The following is a 26,046-nucleotide window of genomic DNA, read 5'->3' on the forward strand; positions in this document are numbered from 1 at the left end:
ACGCTGTTGTTGCTGCGCTGAGCTTTTTTTAGCTGCAGCTCCGCAGAGAGAAAGCCGCCGCTGACGTCTCCATCCTCTGCCTTCCAGCTCCAGGAATAGGCCTCGCTGCTGAGAAACTTCACTTGCATTTCATCTTCACGACATGTTTTTGGCATTTTCACAAGGCAAAGATGGAAAAAACCAACATGTTAGCGTTCTTGGATTAGTGTTTGATGATACTTTCGCCTTTTGTTCTCTGTTCAAAAATAGAAGCAGGAAATGGAAAAGCAGAGCGAGACGGATGATATGAAAACGAAAGGCAGGATGTTGTGGTTTCTTGGGGTTCTGGAGAAGCTGCTGATCCACTCTTTAAACCGTTGACTCCTGTGTCACACAGTTCCCTGAACCACCACCTACTGTAAGAAAACGCTACGAACACCTTTCACAACCTTGAAATGATTGTAAACTCCAGAACACAACAAACGCGTCCCTCCCTCGCTTTGCTTTGCACTCGAGGGATTTCAACTCTCTCGAGACGTATCAAAAACAAATTCTATTGGACAAGTTTATTATTGCAGCAAAAAACCTTTTTCACACACGATGAGACAGATCCAGCTATTCACTCGTTACGGACAGTTTTATGAAAAGTTGAATGTAAATAAAGTACAGGGGTTAAGAACACTGGCTCTTTAAGGTTGTTGGTTCAAATCCATCTTGTTTAAGTCCATATTTATTAAAATGCCCCTAATATTTTTGTATTTCAATAGAGCTCCATTTAATTTGAATATGTGAAGTTTCTAAAAATACATCTTAGGGGAAACCTGTCCTTGTACTAGAAATCTAGTTCACTGTAGATACATAATGTTAACTTCAGAATGTATTTTAAATGTTTAGCTCTTTCTAATTTTAAATTTGTGTTCAGCTATTTTTATTACGTTTAGCAGTTCTTTTTGGAATAAATTATATACATATATATCATATAAATGCATTACACTTTATGTTTGAAATGTTGTTGTTACTGTAGGTTGTGAACCAAAGTGGTACTTCAGGTGTCACCTGTAATTATCTGAACATGTAGTATCGAATGTCATACAAAAGGTTATAAAAAGCTGCATCATCTTTTTCCACCTTTGTGCTGATGATGGGAAGAATCCACAATGAAATGACACATTTTAGTTTAGTTCATTTTGGGTTTTTTTCAAGTTTTGTTTGCTTTTTGATTTGTTTTACACCCCCCACACACAGTGACACATTCAGACATATCATCAGTGGGACTCAAACCCCTAACTTTACTTTATGTATGGATATCTGTTGCCTGTGTTTTATGCACGTTCTGCAGGGTTCACTGAGGTTCACTGAGGTCGTGTTGGTGAAACCAGACGTTGGTCATTGCATTCAGTCCTGTGTTTGTGTGTAAGTGTGAGCTAGTGTTGAACTGCGTTCCCATGCATTAGCACAGTGTGTGTGTGTGTGTGTGTGTGTGTGTGTGTGTGTGTGTGTGTGTGTGTGTGTGTGTGTGTGTTTGTGTGTGTGTGTGCACATGCATTTTTGCTGTGTTTACTGGACACGTTACGTAACTATAGACTCTTGGGAATAATTAGGTCAGAATAAACAGACTGTACTGTACAACATGCACATCTGCTAAATAAACCGTGGTGGGTGAAAAAACATGCACAGACGATTTACACTAAGATAAGAAACGCATACAAATATGGACAGACACACACACACGAACATGTGAGGCGGAGGCAGAGGTGGTTTAAGGACAAAGTATCACACAGAGACTCATGCTATCAACAAAAGGATGCTGCGTCATGTGATGAACTCAACCACTGAAAAACTAAATCCAAGAAAAACTGAGGCAGCAGCTTCTTCCATTTCCCAGATTTTTCACTGCAGAAAATCAAAGCAAGTGGCCTGTTGATGGCACAATAGTTGGAACGGCTACGCTAACAACAAGAAAAAGATGAATGAAACAAGACGAAGCATCGACAGAAATGCTGACAGACAAAATCAGAGACTTAGTTTTATTTATTTCATTTATTGTCGTTCTTTTCTCATGTTCTTCTCGAAAAGAGAAGTATAACAGTACACTCGTTTCATAGAAAATAAAGTAAATAAAATGACGACAGCAACGACAAAGTTATACATTTTATTTTCCCTTTTGTCAGTTTTGTTTTTTTCTTCCCAGTTTATGGAAGAGTAATACTGTCATAGAAAAATACTATATTACATAGAATAGAACTTTACACAATCTGAAAAAAATACACAATATCAACGCATACATTATTAATGGCCCAACCTGGAACCGTAACGAGCTCTAATCCCACGTCTCCACGCGTTTTGACCGTCACGTGGTTAGTTCGTTTACCGAGGCCGTCGTTTTCTGGCTCATCAGCTAATGACTGGGTCCTTGGAGTTTTCTGAGCAGAGGGGGGTCCGCAGCTCTTCGCTCAGGCTTCACACCGACAGCATGAGGTTCCTGGGCCATTTAATAATTCAACGCACTGTACTGGTGTTTCATACGTCTTTCCTGGACAGAGGGCGATAATGTGATAATGTGAAATAAGCAGCAGAAACAGAGTGCTGCTGTGGAAGACGATGAAGGCTGTGCGCAGCCAGAGCCCCGGGAGCGGCTCTGAAGCGGCACCTGGTGCAGCCTCAGGCTCCAGCGGCGCTTTGGAGGAGGGATGTGGGACGTAACGCATGAGAGCCTCGCTGAGCTGATGATGTAACGCATGGCAGCTTATGTAAGACGCTGTCACATCTGATGAGCTGAACGGCTGCAGGGTGAAAAACGACTCAAATCCTCCAACTACAACCGTGTAGTAACGTTTATAATCTTTATGCAGTGTTACGTAAAGGTTCAGCCTTTTTTACACAAATCGGCTGCATTTCACTACGTCGCACAGCTGGATGGGAAGTTTTCTTAAGGATTTCACTGTCACAATTCCAGACTGGGCTTTAAACTGACCTTTGACCCAGAAATGCATAGGGAGTATGGAGGAGCACACACACATACAGTACATAAAACAACGGTTGGAAGGCTTCCTCAGCGATTCCTCTTTTCTTGTTGCTCTACAAAAGATTTGTTTTCATCATAATTTTTTGATTCTCTTGATGCGTAAAAAACGCTGTACATGAAAATACTTACAGTGCATGGTATTCAACAGTGTGCTTTGTAACAAGTGCTTTAGTTCAGTGGCCTCTTTGTTAGCGAGGGGAAGGGTTCCATCTTAACGAATGCAGCTCGTCACCAGTCAACACCCATTCATACAGAACATGTGCAGTGGCTTCAGATGCTCGCGGTTTTAAAATGAATGGAAACTCGAATCGTTTGGCTGCGTCCATCTGTGCTTCAGTTGTCACTGCTTGTCTGGGAGTCTGGATGCTCCACCGTCGCTAACTGTGTCCTGCATCATCATTACCTAGTGGTTCTGGTTCTGGATGCTCCACCGTCGCTAACTGTGTCCTACATCGTCGCTACTCAGTGGTTCTGGTTCTGATGCTCTACTGTCACTAACTGTGTCCTGCATCATTGTTACTCAGTGGCTCTGGTTCTGGATGCTCCACTGTCGCTAACTGTGTCCTATATCGTCGCTACTCAGTGGTTCTGGTTCTGATGCTCTACTGTCACTAACTGTGTCCTGCATCATCTTTACTCAGCGGTTCTGGTTCTGGTTCTAGATGCTCCACTGTTGCTAACTGCTCTTGCATCATCGTTACTCAGCGGTTCTGGTTCTAGATGCTCCACTGTTGCTAATTGCTCTTGCATTGTCGTTACTCAGTGGTTCTGGTTCTGGATGCTCCACCGTCGCTAACTGTGTCCTGCATCATCATTAGCTAGTGGTTCTGGTTCTGGATGCTCTACTGTCGCTAACTGTGTCCTGCATCGTCGCTACTCAGTGGTTCTGGTTCTGGATGCTCTACCGTCGCTAACTGTGTCCTGCATCATCGTTACTCAGCGGTTCTGGTTCTAGATGCTCCACTGTTGCTAATTGCTCTTGCATTGTCGTTACTCAGTGGTTCTGGTTCTGGATGCTCTACCGTCGCTAACTGTGTCCTACATTGTCGCTACTCAGTGGTTCTGGTTCTGGATGCTCTACTGTCGCTAACTGTGTCCTGCATCATTGTTACTCAGTGGTTCTGGTTCTGGATGCTCTACTGTCGCTAACTGTGTCCTGCATCATCATTACCTAGTGGTTCTGGTTCTGGATGCTCCACCGTCGCTAACTGTGTCCTGCATCATCATTACCTAGTGGTTCTGGTTCTGGATGCTCCACCGTCGCTAACTGTGTCCTGCATCATCATTACCTAGTGGTTCTGGTTCTGGATGCTCCACCGTCGCTAACTGTGTCCTACATCATCATTAGCTAGTGGTTCTGGTTCTGGATGCTCTACTGTCGCTAACTGTGTCCTGCATCATCATTACCTAGTGGTTCTGGTTCTGGATGCTCCACCGTCGCTAACTGTGTCCTGCATCATCATTAGCTAGTGGTTCTGGTTCTGGATGCTCTACTGTCGCTAACTGTGTCCTGCATCGTCGCTACTCAGTGGTTCTGGTTCTGGATGCTCTACCGTCGCTAACTGTGTCCTGCATCATCGTTACTCAGCGGTTCTGGTTCTAGATGCTCCACTGTTGCTAATTGCTCTTGCATTGTCGTTACTCAGTGGTTCTGGTTCTGGATGCTCTACCGTCGCTAACTGTGTCCTACATCGTCGCTACTCAGTGGATCTCGTTCTGGATGCTCTACTGTCGCTAACTGTGTCCTGCATCATTGTTACTCAGTGGTTCTGGTTCTGGATGCTCTACTGTCGCTAACTGTGTCCTGCATCATCATTACCTAGTGGTTCTGGTTCTGGATGCTCCACCGTCGCTAACTGTGTCCTGCATCATCATTACCTAGTGGTTCTGGTTCTGGATGCTCCACCGTCGCTAACTGTGTCCTACATCGTCGCTACTCAGTGGTTCTGGTTCTGATGCTCTACTGTCACTAACTGTGTCCTGCATCATCGTTACTCAGCGGTTCTGGTTCTGGTTCTGATGCTCCACTGTTGCTAACTGCTCTTGCATCATCGTTACTCAGCGGTTCTGGTTCTAGATGCTCCACTGTTGCTAATTGCTCTTGCATTGTCGTTACTCAGTGGTTCTGGTTCTGGATGCTCCACCGTCGCTAACTGTGTCCTGCATCATCATTAGCTAGTGGTTCTGGTTCTGGATGCTCTACTGTCGCTAACTGTGTCCTGCATCGTCGCTACTCAGTGGTTCTGGTTCTGGATGCTCTACCGTCGCTAACTGTGTCCTGCATCATCGTTACTCAGCGGTTCTGGTTCTAGATGCTCCACTGTTGCTAATTGCTCTTGCATTGTCGTTACTCAGTGGTTCTGGTTCTGGATGCTCTACCGTCGCTAACTGTGTCCTACATCGTCGCTACTCAGTGGATCTCGTTCTGGATGCTCTACTGTCGCTAACTGTGTCCTGCATCATTGTTACTCAGTGGTTCTGGTTCTGGATGCTCTACTGTCGCTAACTGTGTCCTGCATCATCATTACCTAGTGGTTCTGGTTCTGGATGCTCCACCATCGCTAACTGTGTCCTGCATCATCATTACCTAGTGGTTCTGGTTCTGGATGCTCCACCGTCGCTAACTGTGTCCTACATCGTCGCTACTCAGTGGTTCTGGTTCTGATGCTCTACTGTCACTAACTGTGTCCTGCATCATCGTTACTCAGCGGTTCTGGTTCTGGTTCTGATGCTCCACTGTTGCTAACTGCTCTTGCATCATCGTTACTCAGCGGTTCTGGTTCTAGATGCTCCACTGTTGCTAATTGCTCTTGCATTGTCGTTACTCAGTGGTTCTGGTTCTGGATGCTCCACCGTCGCTAACTGTGTCCTGCATCATCATTAGCTAGTGGTTCTGGTTCTGGATGCTCTACTGTCGCTAACTGTGTCCTGCATCGTCGCTACTCAGTGGTTCTGGTTCTGGATGCTCCACTGTTGCTAACTGCTCTTGCATTGTCGTTACTCAGCGGTTCTGGTTCTGGTTCTAGATGCTCTACCGTTGCTAACTGTGTCCAGCGGTTCTGGTTCTGAACCTTCCTCTTCGCTCACTGCGGCTCCCACTCACGCTCAAAGCTTTGGGAACGGTGGCGCCGTTCCCTTGATCTTTGCATCACCACACGCTTTGATGTCGTCTCTCTGCAGACAGATCATTAGACTTGTTTTCATTACTATGAACTGCACCTTATATAATGTATTATTTGTCACGCGTCTTTTTATCTGAAAACCTCCGTTTTTCACTCCAGCTGAAATTGAACGCTACACGGGACCGACAGACTGCATCTGAAGCCACCGTGTTCAGGCCAAACACACCAGTTCAGCCTCACTCAGCGACTGCAGCAACACGGACGCTCTGTGGGCGGCATCTGGACGCGAGGGGAGGGGTCGCCCTCGGTCCTCGTGCGCGAGGACAAAGGCCGTTCTGTGCCTCGCACTCGCTCCTCTCGGCCCCTGTTTTCTCTGCTGTCATGTGACTGCATTGTTCCGTGTCCTTATCTGATCTCGTCCCGTCGCTACTTCAGACTTTCATTTCCTCCGTTGCACGACTTTGCAGTGTGCTGCAGAGGCGCCGCGTCTCCTGACCGAGCGACTGCGACCTCCCAGCATCACTTGAAGGCATCGCGTAGCATTTTAAACATCCTGTATGAACGAGGCTGGTGTGGATTGAGATGTGGCACCTATTGTTCAGTGCCTTGCTTTGCCTCAGAGGCAGAAACGTGTAGCATCACGAGCAAAAGCACGTGCTTTTATCTTCTGCAGCTGAAGGTCACAATTGGAGCCAATATTAAATGCGTTTGGTTTCATTCTTCTATTTTCGTCTGCTTGGTTTAATGTTGAACAGCATTCTTCTCCGGTTTTCCTCTAAATGCTACACTGCATGTTTACGGCCTGTGTTCTAGGTTCGTAACGTGCACAAGGACGATCTCGGTGCTCGTCCACTGCAGCCACACATCGACTCATGCGACTCGTTGGTTTGGAAATAAATGCGTAGAAAAGGGTCACAAACGTCTCAGCAGGAACACGTTCTTCTCTTGGAAACACAGTTTTGTCCGGGGCACCTCCAGAGCACAGCTGCCCAGATGTGTTGCAGAAAGCGCTAAGTGGAGTGGACCCGCGTTTAGCAGCTCGTCCGTCGTCTCAAGGTTTAAAAACAAACCGAAAGCTGAAGTTTGGCAGTTGTGATGTCACCATCTCGACGTCGTCGTGGCGACGCAGATTCTCTTCATGTTGCGTCACGTCCACCAGGAACCGGTGGTCTGACTGTGTAACAGCTGGGACGAAGCCAAATGTGGACCTGTGCACAGACCTCAGTCTGACAGGCTTAAAACAAATGGAGTTTGTCCCTAAAGCGACAACATTGTGTAATAAGGCAGATTCTTCTGGTGCCGGTGGAAACGTCCATAAACCTGCGGCTCGACGACAGGTTTGGATTCATTTGTTTTCTGCTTGTTGGACCGGCGGCGGTGGAGCCAGCAGTTCCTGCGTTTCCTGTGGGAATTATTGCGGGCGGCTGGTGGAGAGCGCGTTGGTCCAGAGGTCCGGAGCCTGAGCGGAGGCCCGTCACAGGTCCAGGGGGTGGTCCAGCGCGTTGTTGTGGTCCTCGGGGCCGTCGTCGCCCAGCGGGTTGCGGCTGATGACCAGCTCCAGCCGGTCTCCGGCCTCGGTGATCAGAGGCACCGCCAGGCAGCAGTCGAAGTCCCGCGTCCTCACGTGGTTCACCTGCACAGAGCACCTCTGCTTACTGCTACGCACGGCTCAGAACCGCCCAGGGTTCTGCTCCGCTCTGTTACCTGCAGGATCCTGTCGTAAGGTCTGAGCCCGGCCCGATCCGCCGGCCCCTCGGCTCTGATCATGTTGACGTAGACTCCTTTTTCCAAGAAGCCGTCTGAGACGCTGAAGCCAAAGTCATCGCTCTCTGGGTCCTTTATCACAGTTACCTGCAGAAGACCACCCGCGAATCAGAGAACATACAGCGTAACTACTCACAGTCCCGCTCACCTTGTGCAGCTCCAGCGGCGTCGGGGACAGGATCCCCTGCATCTCCTCCTTGATGCGGCGCGACTCCCACGTCCTCTCTGACACCCTCAGCGAGGCCTTGAGCTTGGGGTCGTGATGCATGAGCGGCGAGTGGTTGTCGGGGTGCAGGAGGGACGTCTGCAGCAGGTGAGGGTCTGGACACAGGAGAGTGGGCTTTAGACTGGGCAGTGGCTGGGTTCTGTGGCCGGGTTCTGCGGCCGGGTTCTGTGACTGGGTTCTGTGACTGGGTTCTGTGGCCGGGGTCTGTGGCCGGGTTCTGCGGCCGGGTTCTGTGGCCGGGTTCTGTGACTGGGTTCTGTGGCCGGGTTCTGCGGCCGGGTTCTGTGGCCAGGTTCTGTGACCGGGTTCTGCGGCCGGGTTCTGCGGCCGGGTTTTGTGGCCGGGTTGTGTTCCCGGGTTCTGCGGCCGGGTTCTGCAGCCGGGTTCTGTGATCGGGTTCTGTGGCCGGTTGCGGCCGGGTTCTGTGGCCGGGTTCTGTGGCCAGGTTCTGTGGCCGGGTTCTGTGGCCGGGTTCTGCGGCCGGGTTCTGTGGCCGAGTTGTGTTCCCGGGTTCTGCGGCCGGGTTCTGCAGCCGGGTTCTGTGATCGGGTTCTGTGGCCGGTTGCGGCCGGGTTCTGTGGCCGGGTTCTGTGGCCAGGTTCTGTGACCGGGTTCTATGGCCAGGTTCTGTGACTGGGTTCTGCAGCCGGGTTCTGTGACCGGGTTCTGCGGCCGGGTTCTGTGACCGGGTTCTGCGGCCGGGTTCTGCGGCCCCGTCACCCACCTTGGTGCAGCTGGGCCTCCTCGTGGAGGTGAGCGCCCTGGTGCAGCAGGGAGTTCCTCCGTAAGGGGCTCATCCTGCTGTGACCGAGTGGAGGCTCTGCTGGAGGCTTGTTGAGCCCGTCCACGCCCAGACTGAGGGCGGAGCCCGTCATGATGGACGCCTGCGCGGTGCAATGAGTGTCAGTCACTGGGATCAGTGTAGCTACGACGCTGTAGAGACGCTAAAGGGTGGTGACTGACCTCTATCTCTCTGAGCAGCTCCGACTGACCACAGGTCTCAAGGTCTTCGAGCGCCTGACACCAAAAGCTGTCGTCCGGATCCAGAAGAATCCCGTCGTGCTGTTGGTCGATGAATCTGTCCAAGATTCAAATGAAACTGCTTTAAAACAAGCTCCGTGAGCGGGAAATCTGAGATCAGACATTTAATCATTCCCGCGACTCGAACGTTTGCAGGTGTAGGTGGCGCCACAGACGCTCCGTGTGTGTGTGTGTGTGTGTGTGTGTGTGTGATGAGGAGGGACCCACCCGGGCGGCTTGTCCCAGTCGTCCTCGCTGAAGCCCCCGTCGCTGAACGGGTAGTTCTTCCTGCGACCTGGTGGGGGGGTGGCGCCGCGCTGCTGCTGCTGCTGCTGCTGCTTCCTGCTGCGCCACTCGTGTGGGAGGAGGGCGACGCCGGCCGCCTGGTGGCTGTAGGTGCCTGCAACAACATGAGGTGAGGACGCACAAGCAGGTCAGCGCTGTGATGGACACGCACACGCTGCACACATGTACATGCACACACACACACTGACACACACGCTGCACACACACACACACACACACACACACACACACACACACACACACACACACACACACACACAGACGGTGCACACACACAGACGGTGCACACACACACACACACACACACACACACACACACACACACACACACACCCTGGCTGCAGTAGCCGGCGTCCAGCCCTGAGCCGTCCCACGACTCCATGGCTGAGTCCACGCTGGGGATGGTGGTGGAGTAGAGCTCTGACAGCTTGTTGGTCTGCTGACTGTCCGTCAGATCGTCCTCCTCCGCGTCACTCAGCTCGTTCTCCGTTGTGTCCTCCGCCTCGGTCGCCTTCCGCTCCTCCAGGTCTTTGAAATGAAACGGGAGCTGCGTTAAGTCCTCAGACGGGTCAAAGAGCACATGGTGAGAGGTTCCCACTCACTGCTGAGCTGCTTCTTGATCTTCAGCGTGACCGTCTCTCCGGCCATTTGCAGCAGGTGAATGGCTTCACTCAGAGGTTTGCCTTTGAGGCTGACGCTGTTGATGGCCAGGATGCGATCACCCACGTGAATGGCCCCTGTCCTGGACACGCACACGGCGTCCACACACACACACACACACACAGGTCAGTACACACAGACCCTCGCTGTGACCTCATGACCTCGTCTGTCATCACATCACACGGCACCTGCTGCTAACGAAGGCCCCGCCTCCAATAAGTAGCCGCCAGCAGGTCCCCCTCATCATCTAATCTGACGTGTGTGTGTGTGTGTGTGTGTGTGTGTGTGTGTGTGTGTGTGTGTGTGTGTGTGTGTGTGTGTGTGTGTGCAGCGTGTGTGGGTGCAGACTGTGTGTGTGCGTGTTTGTAGCGTGTGTATGTGCAGAGTGTGTGTGCACGTTTGTAGCGTGTGTATGTGCAGAGTGTGTGTGCACGTTTGTAGCGTGTGTGTACCTCTCAGCCAAACCTCGTTTGGTGAGGCCAGATATAGTGATGGGATCAAAAGGCTCCTCGGTGCCTGAGATGGTGATACCGAGGGGGCCTCCGTAGCGCTTCAGCTCCACCGTGTAGATGATGCTGCCTGACGTCTCGGGTTCGTCTGATGCGCACACACACACACACACACACACACACACACACACACACACACACACACACACACACACACACACACACACACACACACACACGCATGTTATCCTACCGTCGGTCAGTCACGCCGCTTTAGCTTCATTCAGTGAACGCATCCAGTTACACACGCACACACATCCAGAAGTAGGTCAAACCTTTTCCAGAAAACACTGAGCAAGAGCAAGACACAGTTTCCATGGCAACCAAGGAGAAGACTGCTCTGTCACCGCGTCTGTAACATGAACGCGTAATCTGTGTGTTGTGTGAATGTGTAGATGCAGATTCACCCTCTGACATGACTTCATACATATGTGTGTGTATGTTTGTTTGTTGTTCATGAAGAAGCTTTTCATCTGATTGTGGTGAAGGAGCAGTTTCTATTGTTTGACTCTAGTTTTCCATTGTTCCTCGTGGGGATGGTGGTGATACATCCTGCAGCATCACAGGTGACTGTCTATCGCCACATAGCACCACCTGGTGGTCGCACATGCTCAGTGATGCTCCATGCTCATCACACACTCACCCGAGTTGTCTTCATCTTTGCGTATCTTCAGTTTGACCAGCTCCTCACACTGCTGCAGGATCTGCTCTGCGTCTTCTCTGGAGCAGTTCTCCAGTCTGATGTTATCGATGGCCAGCAGCTTATCGCCAGGTTCCAGCGTTCCCGTTCTGAAGCACAGATGAGAAACAGGACGGTAGAGGCCACAGGACAGAGGCAGCGGCTGCAGGGAAGACGTGGGCGAGTGGTACCTGTGGGCCATGCTGCCCTTCTTGATGTCAGAAATGATGAGAGGCTCTCCCGACTTCTTACTGGCTGTGGAGGAGGAGCACGTCACAGCCTCATTAACATCAGGGTGATCGTCAAACGCAGCAGCTAAACTTATCTGTCAGTCTGTCAAAGCGATTTGGGCCAAATCATCAGGCTTCAGCTGAAGAATGTGAAGAATCGCGCCCATGTGAGGCGTTCGTCCAGGAGATGGCGCCATTGCACCGCTCTGTCCCAAGAGTCAAACTGCAGCTTTTCCCACAGTTTGGTACAAAACTGAACCACCTTCACTCAAATGATGAGGTTTAGACACAAGAAAAGCTTCTATTCAGAACTTTTGCTCCTTAAATCTTGTTTACTGATGGATCGTTTGTGTCTAATGACTGTAGTCAATGTGATGCAGCAAACAAAGCGCTAAAAGCATCTTAATGATCCTGACGCAGCAAACGGAGGTTGGTGCGTCACAGTGTGTGTGTGTGTGTGTGTGTGTGTGTGTGTGTGTGTGTGTGTGTGTGTGTGTCTGTGTCTCCCTGTGTGTGTGTGTCTGTGTGTGCGTTTATGTGTCTCCGTGTGTGTCTGTGTGTGTGTGTGTGTGCAAGTGACTGTGTGGGTATGTGTCTCCGTGTGTGTGTGTCTCTGTGTGTGTGTGTGTGTGTGTGTGTGTGTCTCTATGTGTCTCCGTGTGTGTGTGTGTGTGTGTGTGTGTGCGTGTGACTGTGTGTGTGTGTGCCTCTGTGTGTCTCCGTGTGTGTGTCTCCGTGTGTGTGTGTGTGCGTGTGACTGTGTGTGTGTGTGTCTCTGTGTGTCTCCGTGTGTGTGTGTGTGTGTGTGTGTGTGCGTGTGACTGTGTGTGCGTGTGTCTCTGTGTGTCTGTGTGTGTGTGTGCGTGTGACTGTGTGTGCGTGTGTCTCTGTGTGTCTCCGTGTGTGTGTGTGTGACTGTGTGTGTGTGTGTCTCCGTGTGTGTGTGTGTGACTGTGTGTGTGTGTGTGTCTCTGTGTGTGTCCCTGTGTGTGTGTACCGCTGATGGTGAGCCCCAGCTCCACCCCTCTCTTCTTTGGCAGTTTTACGTGGAAGGTACCGCTGCTGGGCACCACTGACTCTGAAACAGCAACACACACACACACACACACACACACACACACACACACACACACACACACACAGAGTTAAAAACCTCATTAATGTAAAACGCTCATATTCTGTTTAGCCGCTTAACATTTGTAATTACAAGGCATTTAGCTCGAGCTCTTATCACTTCTGAATGACTCTCCTTCGGGCCAAACAGCGACTTCAAATCCGCACTGTCTGCAGGCGCGAGCCACAAAACCAGCACCAGCAAAAACAGGCCACTTTCAGGCACAAAGGAGAGCAAGCTGTGATCAGAGCAGCCGCTTTCTAACAAATAACAGGATCAGCCTCCATCACTCACACAGCTGAGACTAACCTGGAGCCCAGCTATGCACACACGTTGCTAGCTGCCTCAGGCTCAGGTCATTGGGTAGTATTTTATTTTGAAAGGGAACAAACTATTACTGTACAGACGTCTAAAATCAAATCCCGTGTCTCCCAGTGTCATCACCAGTCGTCGGGGTTAAAAGCATGTTGACGTGGCCGCGCAGTGAAGAGCTGCAATTACTCCGTTTCATGGGCCGAGAGCTCCACCAGTTCTTCCTCCCAGTTCTCCACCAGTAACACCACTGACCTGCCACGTCAAACTCGATCTCCAGCGTGACCTTGTTGGTCAGGGCCGCGTCTCGCAGCAGCTGATTGGCTTCCTCCAGGGTCCCGTCCTCCGTGGGGATCCCGTTGATTGACAGGAGGCGGTCCCCCACCTGCAGCAGGCCACACCTACGACGAGAGCCAGCGTGATGATGAGCGACTAGACGGACAAAGAACCACCAAACCAAAAGGTTTCCTTCAAGATGCAGTAATGAGGCTCAGCCTCTCACACTCGCTGGACTAAAAACTACAGCGTGTTGTTAATCACATTTTGAGCTTTGAGGATTTTTTCCTGTTCCTGTCATGAAGCGTTGTGGAATTCACCGTTTATTTGATCTGAATGATTCATAACGGTTCTTCAAAGCAGAAGGAAACAAGGTTGTCCAGAAACACAGGCCTTTCCCTTCTGACCCACATTCTCGTGTCTGAACCGGGGCGGGTTGTGTGGAGGCTGCAGATGAACCAGCAGGAACAGACTGGAACCATCAGCAGCGCTCACACTGGGACCTGCCCCCTTTCCCTCCATGTCAGCGAAGCTTCGTGCTGTAAAACACAGGCTGTGATGGGCCTGACTGACTAATGAAGCCACGGATCATAGGTGAGAGCTCGTTTGTGCAGGTACAGTCTGTGGTGGAGCTCCTCAGCGGCTCAGACTCACTGGACACACACACACACACACACGCACACACACACACACGCACGCACGCACACACGCACGCATGCACACACACACGCACGCACGCACGCACACACACACACAGTCACACACGCACGCACACGCGCACGCACACACACACACACACACACACACACACACACACACACACACACACACACACACACACACACACACACTAGGCTGTTTAATCAGCTCCTCTCTCCTCCAGTTGCCACTAACGCTGGTTAATGGTGTGTGCGGCTCCAATTAGCACAAACTGGAACTTCCCCTGCGCTTTAATTAAGAAACACAAGCACAGGTTGTTAAAAGTCACTTAACTAGTAGTTCTTACGAAACATCAAACTCAACGCACACATTAAACACACATGTACAGTACAACAATGAGCAAATTCAGCTAAAGAGACAACAGCTGCTTATTGTTCATGACGAGTGAAAGGCTGGGATTTAAATTAGAGCGTGAATGACGTAACTGTACAGTTACAAGTAACAGGGACAGTGTAGGTCTGACCACAGTCTATGATTAGGATGAATCTGCTGCTGATGAAGGATAATTACTAGTTCCACTCCTACAGTTCAAAGGAACAGGTTCTGAGCGGGTGCAGCCTGAGAGCGACTCAGGAGCTGAGGGGACGCGGGACTGTCTGCAGAGAGGAAGCTGTGGGGGCGCTAATGGAGGAGAGAGCGTGGCCTCAGGGCGCGGAGAACGCCCAGCACTTAGACCCGGCGCCAACGGCAGGAGGCCGACGCACAGCAGAACACGGAGCCCAGAGGTGTAACACGGCGAACGCGGCCGCCGTTAAAGCCTGTTTACACGTCCACACGCCGGCTGCTAATACGAGCGGAGCCCGGCCCAGCGGCAGCTTTACACGTCTGCAATGGGGCTGGAGAACCGGGGGCTGGAGAACCAGGGGCTGGAGAACCAGGGGCTGGAGAACCGGGGGCTGGAGAACCAGGGGCTGGAGAACCACAGGTGGTTGGAGAACCAGGGGCTGGAGAACCGGGGGCTGGAGAACCAGCAGTTAGAGAACCGGGGGCTGGAGAACTGGGGGGTGAAGAACCAAAGGGGGCTGGAGAACCGGGGGCTGGAGAACCAGGGGTTAGAGAACCAGGGGCTGGAGAACCACAGGTGGTTGGAGAACCAGGGGTTAGAGAACCGGGGGCTGGAGAACCAGGGGCTGAAGAACCAGGGGTTAGAGAACCGGGGGCTGGGGAACCAGGGGTTAGAGAACCGCGGGCTGGAGAACTGGGGGGTGAAGAACCAAAGGGGGCTGGAGAACCACAGGTGGTTGGAGAACCAGGGGCTGGAGAACCGGGGGCTGGAGAACCAGGGGTTAGAGAACCAGGGGCTGGAGAACCACAGGTGGTTGGAGAACCAGGGGCTGGAGAACCAGGGGTTAGAGAACCGGGGGCTGGGGAACCAGGGGTTAGAGAACCGCGGGCTGGAGAACTGGGGGGTGAAGAACCAAAGGGGGCTGGAGAACCACAGGTGGTTGGAGAACCAGGGGCTGGAGAACCGGGGGCTGGAGAACCAGGGGTTAGAGAACCAGGGGCTGGAGAACCACAGGTGGTTGGAGAACCAGGGGCTGGAGAACCGGGGGCTGGAGAACCAGCGGTTAGAGAACCGGGGGCTGGAGAACTGGGGGGTGAAGAACCAAAGGGGGCTGGAGAACCACCTCCTCCAGCATCCTCCTCCAGCTTCAGGCCTGACCCCCCCCCCCTCACCTCTCTGCAGAGCTGTCCGGTTCTATGAAGCGGATCAGCGGCGGCGCAGACAGCGTCTCCGTGGCGAAGATCCCGCCCTGCAGCTGGACGCCGAAGCCGTTGAGCGGGTCGCCGGTCAGGACCACCTCGCTGGTCTCCACGTGGACCACCTGCCCCCCCGGACCCACGGAGCTGGAGGCCAGAGACACTGCAGCCACACACACAGGCACGCTTAGAGTTTTACTAGCAGACGCGGCAGTGAAGAGCTGCAATTACGGCGGCGGCGGCGGCGCTTACACGAGCTCTTGTGCTCTTTCTTCCTCTGGCGCCGTTTGAGCAGGGAGTTTCGTGGGCTCATGGGGACGGTGGGTCGGGGCAGGGTGCTGGAGCTCTGGCTGCTGGGGCCCGATGTGGTGGTGGAGCCGGGAGAGAAGCTGGCAGAGACCAGAGCTGCAGCGGAGGGAGAGAGGGTGAGAGTGTGTGTGTGTGTGTGTGTGTGTGTGTGTGTGTGTGTGTGTGTGTGTGTGTGTGTGTGTGTGTGTGTGTGTGTGTGTGTTCTAGGTGCATATCTGCACATGCCATGAGGCTTCCTGACCGTGTGTGTGTGTGTGTGTGTGTGTGTGTGTGTGTGTGTGTGTGTGTGTGTGTGTGTGTGTGTGTGTGTGTGTGCGTGCGTGCGTGTGTGTGTGTGTGTGTGTGCGTGCGTGCGTGTGTGTGTGTGTGTTCTTCTCTTACACTTGCAATAGTCCAGGCTGTTGATGGTGTTGTTGTTGGAGGCCGTCCACGACTTGTTGTGGGTGGCGTTTGTGTTGCTGAGGGTGGAATTTGGGGGGTGACAATAGTTGACACAGGGGTCCCAGGAGTGTGGGTGGTCCGACTTCTGCACCTTCACTGAAACACACACACACACACACACACACACACACACACACACACACACACACACACACACACACACACACACACACAGGTTTTCATGTGAGCTGCTCCGCTCTCAGAACCGCTGCTCGTTCTGCTGCTAAACCCGTCTCGTCTACGCTGATGCTACAGACAGAACCCTGTGCTGCCGCTTCCATCAGCAGATGTTCAGATCAGTCGTCTGATCTGAACCGTTCTATCTGCACCAGGTCTCAGCTGCTCAGCAGACGTTTCCCGTCCAGGGAGCATTTGTTTACAGGAGTTGAACCAATAAGACAGAAAGAGAGACATTATTCACACTGTCACAGGCTGAAGCCACGCACAGCCAGCCTTTAATCAGACGCTCTATTAATGAAGCACAGCAGGCTGGATGCTAATGAGCTGCTCACAAACACAGTCATGATCACAACAGCTTCGTCCTGAAACGAGATGAGCTGCGACCTTTGGAGTCTTCAGCCTCAACCGTCAAATGAGTTTAACCTTTGCCACGAGGTGCAGAGGAGGAAACGATGAGGCCAGAGGCTCGTGACTTTGATTGAATGGCGTCCTTTAACCTCTTCCTCCTTCATTCATCATCATCATCATCAGCAGCAGCATCAGTCTGGGATCCAGCGTTTCCTGCTCCAGGTAAACGCTGGATGACAGGGATTCTCCTTCCACTCTAATCTGCTAAATGTGCATGAAGCGACTTAATTAGAGCTAAATCCTAACACATGACTATGTTTTGTTTATTCTTCCCCACTGAGGCTTAAGGACAAGGATGGACTGTTCTGTCATCACGACCACCCGACCTGCTCCGTACGTTCGGCTCGCGGCCCCGGCTTAACCTGAGCCTCACCTGTGTCGTGCTGCTTCCCCGTCAGCCTGGTTTGATGCGACGGCAGGATTTCCAGCTTCACCGGGTCCGTGGTGCTGGCCAGCAGCTGCGTGGCCTCCAGGACCGTGCAGTGTTCAGTGGAGGTGCCGTCTATGGACAGCAGGTGGTCGCCGCCGTGCAGCGCTCCACATCTGCCACACAAAGTCAGAAGCAACAGTTGCAGTTGTTTGCGCTGGTGATGCAGAAACGAGCTCAGCCCGTTTGACACAACGTTGACCTCCACATCAGCTGTTCACTGGACCGAGGCTCGAGGCGACGTCCCGCCTGCTGCTCTGTGACTGAACCTCCATCTCAGCTAACGCTCCAGAACCCATGGTGCTTTAACACCAATCTGACCGAAGCTGCGCTCGTGTCTCAGTGGTTTTAGCCTCTAAAGCAATGACTCCAGTTGGAGTGAACTGCGTGTGTGACCTCAGGGTGTCAAACCCAGCGTTCGCTCCTGAATCGACACCTGGTCTCTCTTAAAGCTGATTTCAGGCGAACGCAGCTGTTTGTCACCAACAAACAAACAAAGGAGCTGTGATTAGTTCGACTGGAGCGTCTGATCGAATCTACCCGAGAACAGGCGACAAGAGCATTAAAAGACAACACAAAATGCAAGGAACGCCAGAGGAGCCCGTGCAGAAGCGCACTGACAGGTGGCTTCTGGGAGGTGTAGTTCACATCCCACACATCAGCAGCAGGAGATGAATAATTAAAAGCCTAAAAGTGCTCTCTGTTCACGGAAGGGATTTCCCTCATGCATTTTGCACTCACCGACACTATTTGCCCCAACGTCCCTCCTCAGACCGACATCTGTAGCCAAACCCTCACATCTGCATCAGGCCATGACGTACTGTATGTAAATGCTGGCTGCCCCCGGGAGCGTCACAGATCTCTGCACTCAAACCATAATTTTTTATATACACTTTTGTTTTCATAGTGTGCACAGTTATGGTCAAACATATATAAGCCTGAGAGGAAATCTGCAAACCCTGTGTGTGTGTGTGTGCAGGCCTTGCGTGCGTGTGTTTGCGCGTGTGTGTATGTGCGTGTGTGTGTGCGTGTGTGTGCGTGCCTGCGTGTGCGTGTGTTTGTGTGTGTGTGTGTGTGCGTACGTGTGTGTGTTTATGCGTGTGTGTGTGTGCGTGCCTGCGTGTGTGTGTGGGAGGGGTTGTGAGTGTGGTGAGGGTTGTGTGTATGTGGTTGGGTGTGTGTGGTGTGGTGGTGTGTGTGTTGTTGCTGCGTGTGTGTGTGGTGTGTGTGTTGTTGCGGCGTGCGTGTGTGTGTGTGTGTGTGTGTGTGTGTGTGCAGGATGGTGAGTGAGGTTGTGTGTGGTGATGTGTTGGAGGCGTGGTTGATTGATGGTGTGTTGTGTGTGTGTGTGAGTGTGGTGTGTGTGAGGATGAGTGGTGTGTTGGTTATGTGTCGGGTGTGTGTGTGGTGATATGTGTGTGTGTGGTGTGTGGTTGTGTGTGTGTGTGTGTGTGTGTGTGTGTGTGTGTGGGTGTGGGGGTGGTGTGTGTGTGCGTGTGTGTGGTAGTGTTGTTGTGGGTGTGTGGGGGTGTTGTGTGTGTGTGTGTGTGTCATGTGGTGTGTGTGTGTGTGTGTGTGCAGGCCTGCGTGCGTGTGTGTGCGCGTGTGTGTGTGTGTGTGTGTGTGTGTGTGTGTGTGTGTGTGTGTGTGTGTGTGTGTACCTGTCCACCACGCTGCCAGGTTTCACCCGGTCGATGACGATGACCTGCTTATTTCGATGACTGGCCGACGTCAGCGTGATGCCCAGCGTTGCTCCCGGGGACTTGGCGATTTCCACTAATAGGGGACCGGAGGCGTTGGCCAACGTGTCTGATGGTGAGAGAGAGAGTTTAGGCTCCTGCTGCAGGAAAAGAGCGCGTTTGATTTCCACACCTCAAGCAGCCTGTGAAACGAGCCCTTAAAAACATTTAAGCCATCAGATGTGACGGCCAGGGGATCATTTGCAATGCATTCTGGGTAAGTTAAATTGTCCTCCAAACAGGCAGAGACCGGCCTGAGGCAGGAAACGCCAACGCATCATTAGGCGTTAAAAAGCCGGAGCGGAGCTCGAACCCTCACCCATGATGGTGACGTCGTACTCGATCTGGAACAGGGCTTCTTGGCCGCACTGCGCCAACACGCTCAGGGCGTCGCTGTGGGCGGCGCTGTGCAGCGGAACGCCGTCCACGCTGAGGAGGCGGTCGCCGGGGCGCAGCGTGCCCTCTCTGAACACAAAGGAACACACGTCACTCATTCTGCTGATGCGCAGTGAACACAGTGAGACGATCAGATCGATACTCATCTCATGCATCTGACAAAAGCACATCAGCGTTTCACAGCGAGTTAATGCTTCCTACACATAAGATGCTGTTTGTGCAGGGGCTGCATTAGAGCCGCTGGAGGCTTCATGCAGATCCAGTCACATGGAGAGTCAATGCTGCACCCTGAAGCTCTGAACAACATGAAGCCAAGATGAATCAGGTTGCATCAAGTTTCACAAGACATCGCACTAAACTGCAGTTGTGCCTTTGGACCTCGGACCCGTGCTCTGGGGTTCTTTAAAGGCCTTTAAAAGGACATTTGGACTCTATCTATTTCTAGCTGAATGAAGACGCGGCCGGCAGCTTCTTCGTGGTAAATAACAGCCTCGGCGCTGATTCTAATCTGGACCGGGTAGCGCTGCACATGCAGGCTCTCCAGCAACAGTGGTGCCGTGGATTAAGTCTCCTCCAACTGGCGCTTAAATGGGATGTAAAGCCGCACGAACGGCTCATTCGTCTGGACTGACCCACATTTTTGGGACGGTTTCTCCAGAACGCTGCTGGATGAGCTCGAGGCCCAAGCAACTCCACAGCCAGAAAGACCTTAATGTGACTCCGTTCACGTGCACGTGAATGTGTGGGTCGATCGGTCGCCATGAGGTCACGATGTGGTCGTTTTATTAGATTTGCATCTGAGTTTAATTAAAATGTAAAGCTCCTGTTCACATAGAGTCCTGTTTACTTCCAGGGCAGATTCACTGCTGCCTGCGCCGCTGGAGTAAAAATAGAAGCGGCGCTTCTACTTTAACGCGCTGATGAGAGAAGACGGCTGCTTTCATGTTCCCCATCTTTTCCTGTTGTGGCCGAAGCAGAGGAGTAAAAAGCGATGACGCAAGCAGCAGCGGAGCGAAATCCATGTGACCGAGCTACAGACGTCAACAAAACCCCAAACACTGAAACACTGGACTCTACTGGGTCTGTGGTCAGAACTTTCAGTTTCACAGACGTCTGCCTGAAACTGGCAGAGCTGCGTCTTCCATGGTGGTGCGGAGTGTGAGTGTGTGTGAGTGAGTGGATGCCGCTACCTGTCGGCTGGACCTCCCGGCCTGACGTAGGTCACCACCAGAGGCCGCGCCTTGTGCCAGTCCTCGTGGGTCCCTCCTGTGAGGAGCAGGAAGCAGCGGTCACAGCGCGGTCTGAAGGCGCCGGCTAATAAGCGCTAGCTAGCAAACGCTCGCCATCAAGCGCTAGCAAACGCACGTAATTAGTCACAACAGTTTCCACAGGCCTCGGGTGATTTTCCACCACACAATGAATGAAAGCGAAGGTTTGCTCAGCACAAACGTGAAGTTGATTGTGACTGATCGGATCCATGTCTTCAGCGTCCACCGCGGAGCTACGGTTTATTTGCTCACCTCTCATGACGAAGCCGAAGCTGCTCCCCTCCTTGTGCAAACAGATGTCGATTGTCTTGGATATGACCCCTGAGGTGCTGTCTGGTGCTGCAGAAGACGAGAGAACGTCGTCGTTCAAAGGTTCAAACGAGCGTCTTTGTGTCTTTTTATCTCTTTTTATTCAGCTAAACTGCAGTGAAACTAAACAATGATAATGGTTTGTTCTAACTGAATCAGACAATGAGACGTCAGCAGCAGCGACTCAATAAAAGACGTGTTGCCGTTGATGCATAAAAGAAGCTGCCGTGTGGGTCGGGTCCGTGTGGTCACTGTGGTTCTGCTTCGTACCTGTGGGCGGAAGCTCGTACTCAACCTCCAGCAGAACTCGCTCCCCCACGTTCTTTAATAAGCTGATGATCTCTTCGTGCCGCAGCTTGGTCAAGTTGATGCCGTTGACGGACTTGATGTAGTCGCCGACGTTGAGCTGGTCGCTCCTGGAGGAGGAGACGGAGCCGCCGGGTCAGAGCATCAGGACTGTCAGCGGCGGCGGATCGCTCGGATCGGCCTGCTCACCTTGCTGCCAGTCCTCCGGGGCGCAGGTTCGAAACCCGCGGCTTGCCGTCCTTGTCGGTTCCTCCTGAGATGGTGAGGCCCAGCGTGCTGCCCTCCTTTTTCACCAGCTCCACCATGGTCACCCCCCGCAGAGCTTCTGAGCAGAAACACACACACACGTGAAGACAGTAACGCACAACAGGCAGCGACGCAGACAGAGGACACACTCACACGCACAAACAGAGCAGAGAGAGCAGCCGTTAGTGGCCGAGCAGGAGCAGCTCAAAGCTGTTTATGGCCGCGTGTCCTTGAATGCAGCACTGATCTGCTGTCAGCGCCGAACGGCCGACTCAGCTGGAACGTGAGCATCAGATAAGATAAACATCAGCTAATGAGACTGAACAAGGCGAGTTAATCATGGAACGAAAACCCACAAAGAAAAAAAACCCTTTGTTTGCTTTGAGATCCGTACGGACGTCTGCTGTTAATCAGGAGGAAACAGCTGAGCAGCGAGCGCCAAGCATAGCTCCACTGACTGAAGCGCTGCATGAACGGCGGAGGAAAAACATGCGACCGTGCGTGAGCCCTGTCTGAGCTAAACAGCTGATGGGTTGAACTGAAACGGCTGCAGACCTCAGTCCCACACCTGTCGGGCACCAAGGAGGCGTCTGCTTCAGCCTCAGATCCGTGGAGAACAAGAACAAGTCACACTAAACTACAGAGAAGGTGTGAATGTCCCCTGGAGGAGTCATTATCCTCTAATTCCACAGTCTGAGAGCCTGATATTTGAGCCACGGTTCGGTTCATACCTTGTTTTGATTTTGTTTCTCAGGGACTTTGGGCTCTCAAACCACAGAACACAAACTCCGCACGGTCCCTGAACGCAGCACAGCGGACCTGCAGCTGACAGCCTTGTGTTCCACAGAGACGCCGTGTTGCTTTGTTCACGCAAACCGAGTCAGAAGACCTCCGGTGTCAGAAAATATCAGATTTCCAGACGCTGTATTGGATTTGGAGGCGTCAGGGAGCCGCTATTAACATGCGGGAGACTCCACAGCAAGAGACATTAGATAATGTCTCTGTAGTTAATGCAGTTTGCTGCCACGAGCCGAATCCATTATAAAATGCATTTGGAATTCATCAAATTTAATCCACCAATTTATTTTGATGTTCAGGGAATTCAGTTATGGGAAGATTGTTAATGCTACACAGATAACGGTGTAATTATTTTTATTATAGAACTGAGGAAAGTCATTTTACACTAGTGAGAACAGAAAGAAAAGCTTTGGAGCACATTTAGGCCCTTAGAAATGAATTAGAGGGAGGCAGCCGGTGAACGTGGAGGAGAACGAGGCGCCGCCAGCACGTACAGTACCTGGTATACTGTGTCTCCTAGAGGCCAGGGTGTGTTCAGGTCCAGAGATGTCCTTGGTTTTCCCATAGGGTCCATCATCTAAACAGAAGAGACAGAAAAGCACAATGAATCACGGCACACGTGATAAGGCGCTTGTGCTCCATCAGTGAAGAAGCAGCGTCGGCACAAACACACATCGCTGCTCTCCTCCGCTCTCAGGGCATCTTCTACCTGATGAGTCAAATATGGAAGATCTGTGCGTGAAGGCGAGCGCCCCCTCCCTCACACGTACTTAATCTACTTACTGAGCATTATCAAAGTGCTACTGCATCCATTTGGTGTAACAGCCCTTTAAGAAGATTACATGTGCAGGCAGGAAGACGCATGTCGTCTGAAGCCACTGGCCTGAACGTGTGGACGGGTTCTGACCCGGCTCCGGTCCTCGTAGGACCGCGGGCGCTGTGAGCAGTCCACACACTGGAGGTTCACTGCCTCCATCTCCACCAGCTGCTGCAGCTTTAGGCTCAGCACCACCATGGAAGACGCTGCATCACTGGTGCTGCTGGTTTCCTGCTTTACCACTGGGCTCCATCTAAACGCTGGGGCGTGCGCTGATCCTCCAGAGTGTGAGTACGTGTGTGATAATGATGCACAGCTCCACCAGCGCTTCAGTGTATTTTTAATGCACCCCGTTTGTAACCAGCTTACGATGAACGCCGCGTCCTGAGGCCTCAGCATCAGCTGATTCTCCTGAAACCACCTCCACCAGAGCCCCTTCAGGTCGCAGCATCTCTGCACACAACAGAGGCGCACAACACGCAGGATCCCATTAGTGACGTTCGCTCTAGTTCATGAAGTCAGATGTCAAACATCTGGAACCGCCGCTCAGTCCGGCCTTCGTGCGGTTCCACATGAAGAGCTGGAATCGAACAGCGCTTTAAGGCGCTCACTGTCATTTACCCAGAAGTCTTTACTGCCACAAAACTACCTTCCAACGTACTTTCCATCATGACACATTTTCCTGCCCTCGAACAACTCTGAAAATGCAGCATCCTCCCGACGGTGATGCTTCGAAATCAGTTCTGGTCCCAGAAGTGGCGGCGGAAAACAGGCCATTGTTGTTGTGCGTCTGAATGTAGAGATCTTCACAGAGGTGTAATGAGTTTAATAATTCATACGCTGTGGATTCAGTTGTGCTTTCGTGACTTATCTGGCTGAATGCCTTCCTGCTGTGGGGCTGTGACGGGTGGAAAGACCCCAAAGGCTGCTCGTCAACAGCACGCACGCAAAACACAAACACAAACACACAAACAGACACAAACACAAACAAACACACACACACAAACACAAACAAACACACCAGCACAAAACACATTGAGCCACACAGGCGCCTCGCAGGAAAGCGATGCACACACACACACACACACACACACACACACACACACACACACACACACACACACACACACACACACACACACACACACACACACACACACACACACACACACACACTTTTCTGGTCCTCCTGCGTCTGATAAAGTGACATCTGCCGGTGAATAATCTGAATGTGATTAAATGAGCGCTGGCGCCGTCGTCGTACGGAGCGGGTCGGGTCATCAGACAGAATCATCAGACTTCAGGCCAGATGTGGATCCAGCGGTACAAACCCGGGACACATTCAGCTTCCTGGTAGTGGAAACGAGGAAACACACAACAAACAACACTAACAACTAACAACACCCGCTTGGATCGAGTCGGCCCTTTGTCTTCTCTTTAAGACACGCAGTAAAGACCACCAGTGTGTGATGCCACACACACACACACACACACACACACACACACACACACACACACACACACACACACACACACACACACACACACACACACACACATCCCTTTCGAAAGAGGCGCCAGGAGGCACAGATACTTTATCTTCTGACAAACACGGACAGAAGTACAATAAGCAGGTGCATCGTGTGTTTTACAGGGTGGTGTTTGATACATAAACACCTGCTGGGCTCCGTGTGCGTTCCTCTGTGTGCACGCATGCCAGCAAAGGCAACACTTCTCTGTACGAGGTTCCAGGTTCCCTTTGGGCTTTCAGCAAAGCTTCAGACAAACACACTCTAGTACAGTACAGACACACACACACAGGCACGCAGGCACGCACGCACACACACACACACACGCACGCACACACGCGCACACACACACACACACAGGCACGCACACACACACACACCCTGGGGAGGAGCATGTCCTGGTGGATTTGACTCCACAAACCTCTGCAGCAGTTTCACAGGTCCAGCTACAACACAGGACGCAAACGATCTAAAACATCATTAACATCTGCTTTTACGCCTCACTTTATAGTTTTAATCTGCAAATTATGAAATGAAATATTCTTCGCCATCGCCACCTTTGGATGAGACGTCCCACAGGGAACCTTGAATTCAAACTGAGGGTTAACGTTAAATGGAGTTTCTACTGGCTTCGTTGACAGTAACAGAGATGCTGACGCTTTAAATCGCTCCTCGGTTTGAAGACGCATCCACAGATCCACCTGTAACAAACTAATGATTCCTCTGATTCACTTCCATCAACACACAGTCCGTCGCTACACACGCTCCAGCTGGAGCAGCTGCCTCCTGCTTGTTTATTGGTTGACGTGGCTCCGAGCTCAACTAATCATGACACAGGGACGCTATTATAATTAGACGCTAAAATCATTAGAGTCATTTGGTGACATGAATTTGGTATTTTTTTATCATCACTCATTTCACCGCATCACAGTTTTACATTTTGATTGTTAAACAACAACCAGCAGACAAAGATCCCATCCTGACATCCCATAATTATACAAACACACTCAAGCACAGTGTGTGTTTTGTGTTTGCACACACGCACATGTGTGTCTGCGCCGACGGCCTCCGCTGTGCTAGTTCCAGTCATCATCATAGTCATCATCATCATCATCATCATCATCATCATCTACAGACGAGCTTCACACCGTTCCTCCTGCAGCTCAGGCAAAAGGAAAGTGTTTTATCATAGGAAGAAGTGAAACGTGCAAAAGTTCCTCACGTGTGAAA

The 26,046-nt window shown here is 51.7% G+C and overlaps 1 protein-coding gene across 8 annotated transcripts in view; it reads right to left on the bottom strand.

Moving 5' to 3' along the window:
* Positions 1-1,992: 1,992 nt before the first annotated feature.
* grip2b (glutamate receptor interacting protein 2b) overlaps positions 1,993-26,046 on the bottom strand; it is a 105,214-nt gene continuing 81,160 nt past the window's right edge. For 4 of the 8 annotated variants that reach the window (XM_029151964.3, XM_029151962.3, XM_029151961.3 and 1 more), the window contains exons 2-25: positions 22,970-23,047; positions 21,616-21,748; positions 21,391-21,536; positions 21,064-21,150; positions 20,734-20,809; positions 19,467-19,612; positions 19,070-19,217; positions 17,355-17,524; positions 16,334-16,489; positions 15,896-16,048; positions 15,620-15,806; positions 13,202-13,347; positions 12,518-12,598; positions 11,482-11,545; positions 11,255-11,400; positions 10,555-10,699; positions 10,045-10,184; positions 9,776-9,970; positions 9,365-9,536; positions 9,080-9,194; positions 8,841-9,000; positions 8,039-8,211; positions 7,831-7,977; positions 1,993-7,759 (exon numbers count right to left, since the gene is read on the bottom strand). In XM_029151964.3, the coding sequence (XP_029007797.1) occupies positions 7,601-7,759; positions 7,831-7,977; positions 8,039-8,211; positions 8,841-9,000; positions 9,080-9,194; positions 9,365-9,536; positions 9,776-9,970; positions 10,045-10,184; positions 10,555-10,699; positions 11,255-11,400; positions 11,482-11,545; positions 12,518-12,598; positions 13,202-13,347; positions 15,620-15,806; positions 15,896-16,048; positions 16,334-16,489; positions 17,355-17,524; positions 19,070-19,217; positions 19,467-19,612; positions 20,734-20,809; positions 21,064-21,150; positions 21,391-21,536; positions 21,616-21,748; positions 22,970-23,047 (3,323 nt within the window). In that variant the 3' untranslated portion in view covers positions 1,993-7,600. Of the gene's footprint in view, positions 7,760-7,830; positions 7,978-8,038; positions 8,212-8,840; positions 9,001-9,079; positions 9,195-9,364; positions 9,537-9,775; positions 9,971-10,044; positions 10,185-10,554; positions 10,700-11,254; positions 11,401-11,481; positions 11,546-12,517; positions 12,599-13,201; positions 13,348-15,619; positions 15,807-15,895; positions 16,049-16,333; positions 16,490-17,354; positions 17,525-19,069; positions 19,218-19,466; positions 19,613-20,733; positions 20,810-21,063; positions 21,151-21,390; positions 21,537-21,615; positions 21,752-22,969; positions 23,048-26,046 lie in introns of all 8 variants that reach the window. The other 4 variants (XM_029151963.3, XM_029151958.3, XM_029151959.3 and 1 more) reach the window with 1 other exon arrangement.

The sequence above is a fragment of the Betta splendens genome, chromosome 5 (genome assembly GCF_900634795.4).
Source record: "Betta splendens chromosome 5, fBetSpl5.4, whole genome shotgun sequence".
Lineage (NCBI taxonomy): Eukaryota > Metazoa > Chordata > Actinopteri > Anabantiformes > Osphronemidae > Betta > Betta splendens.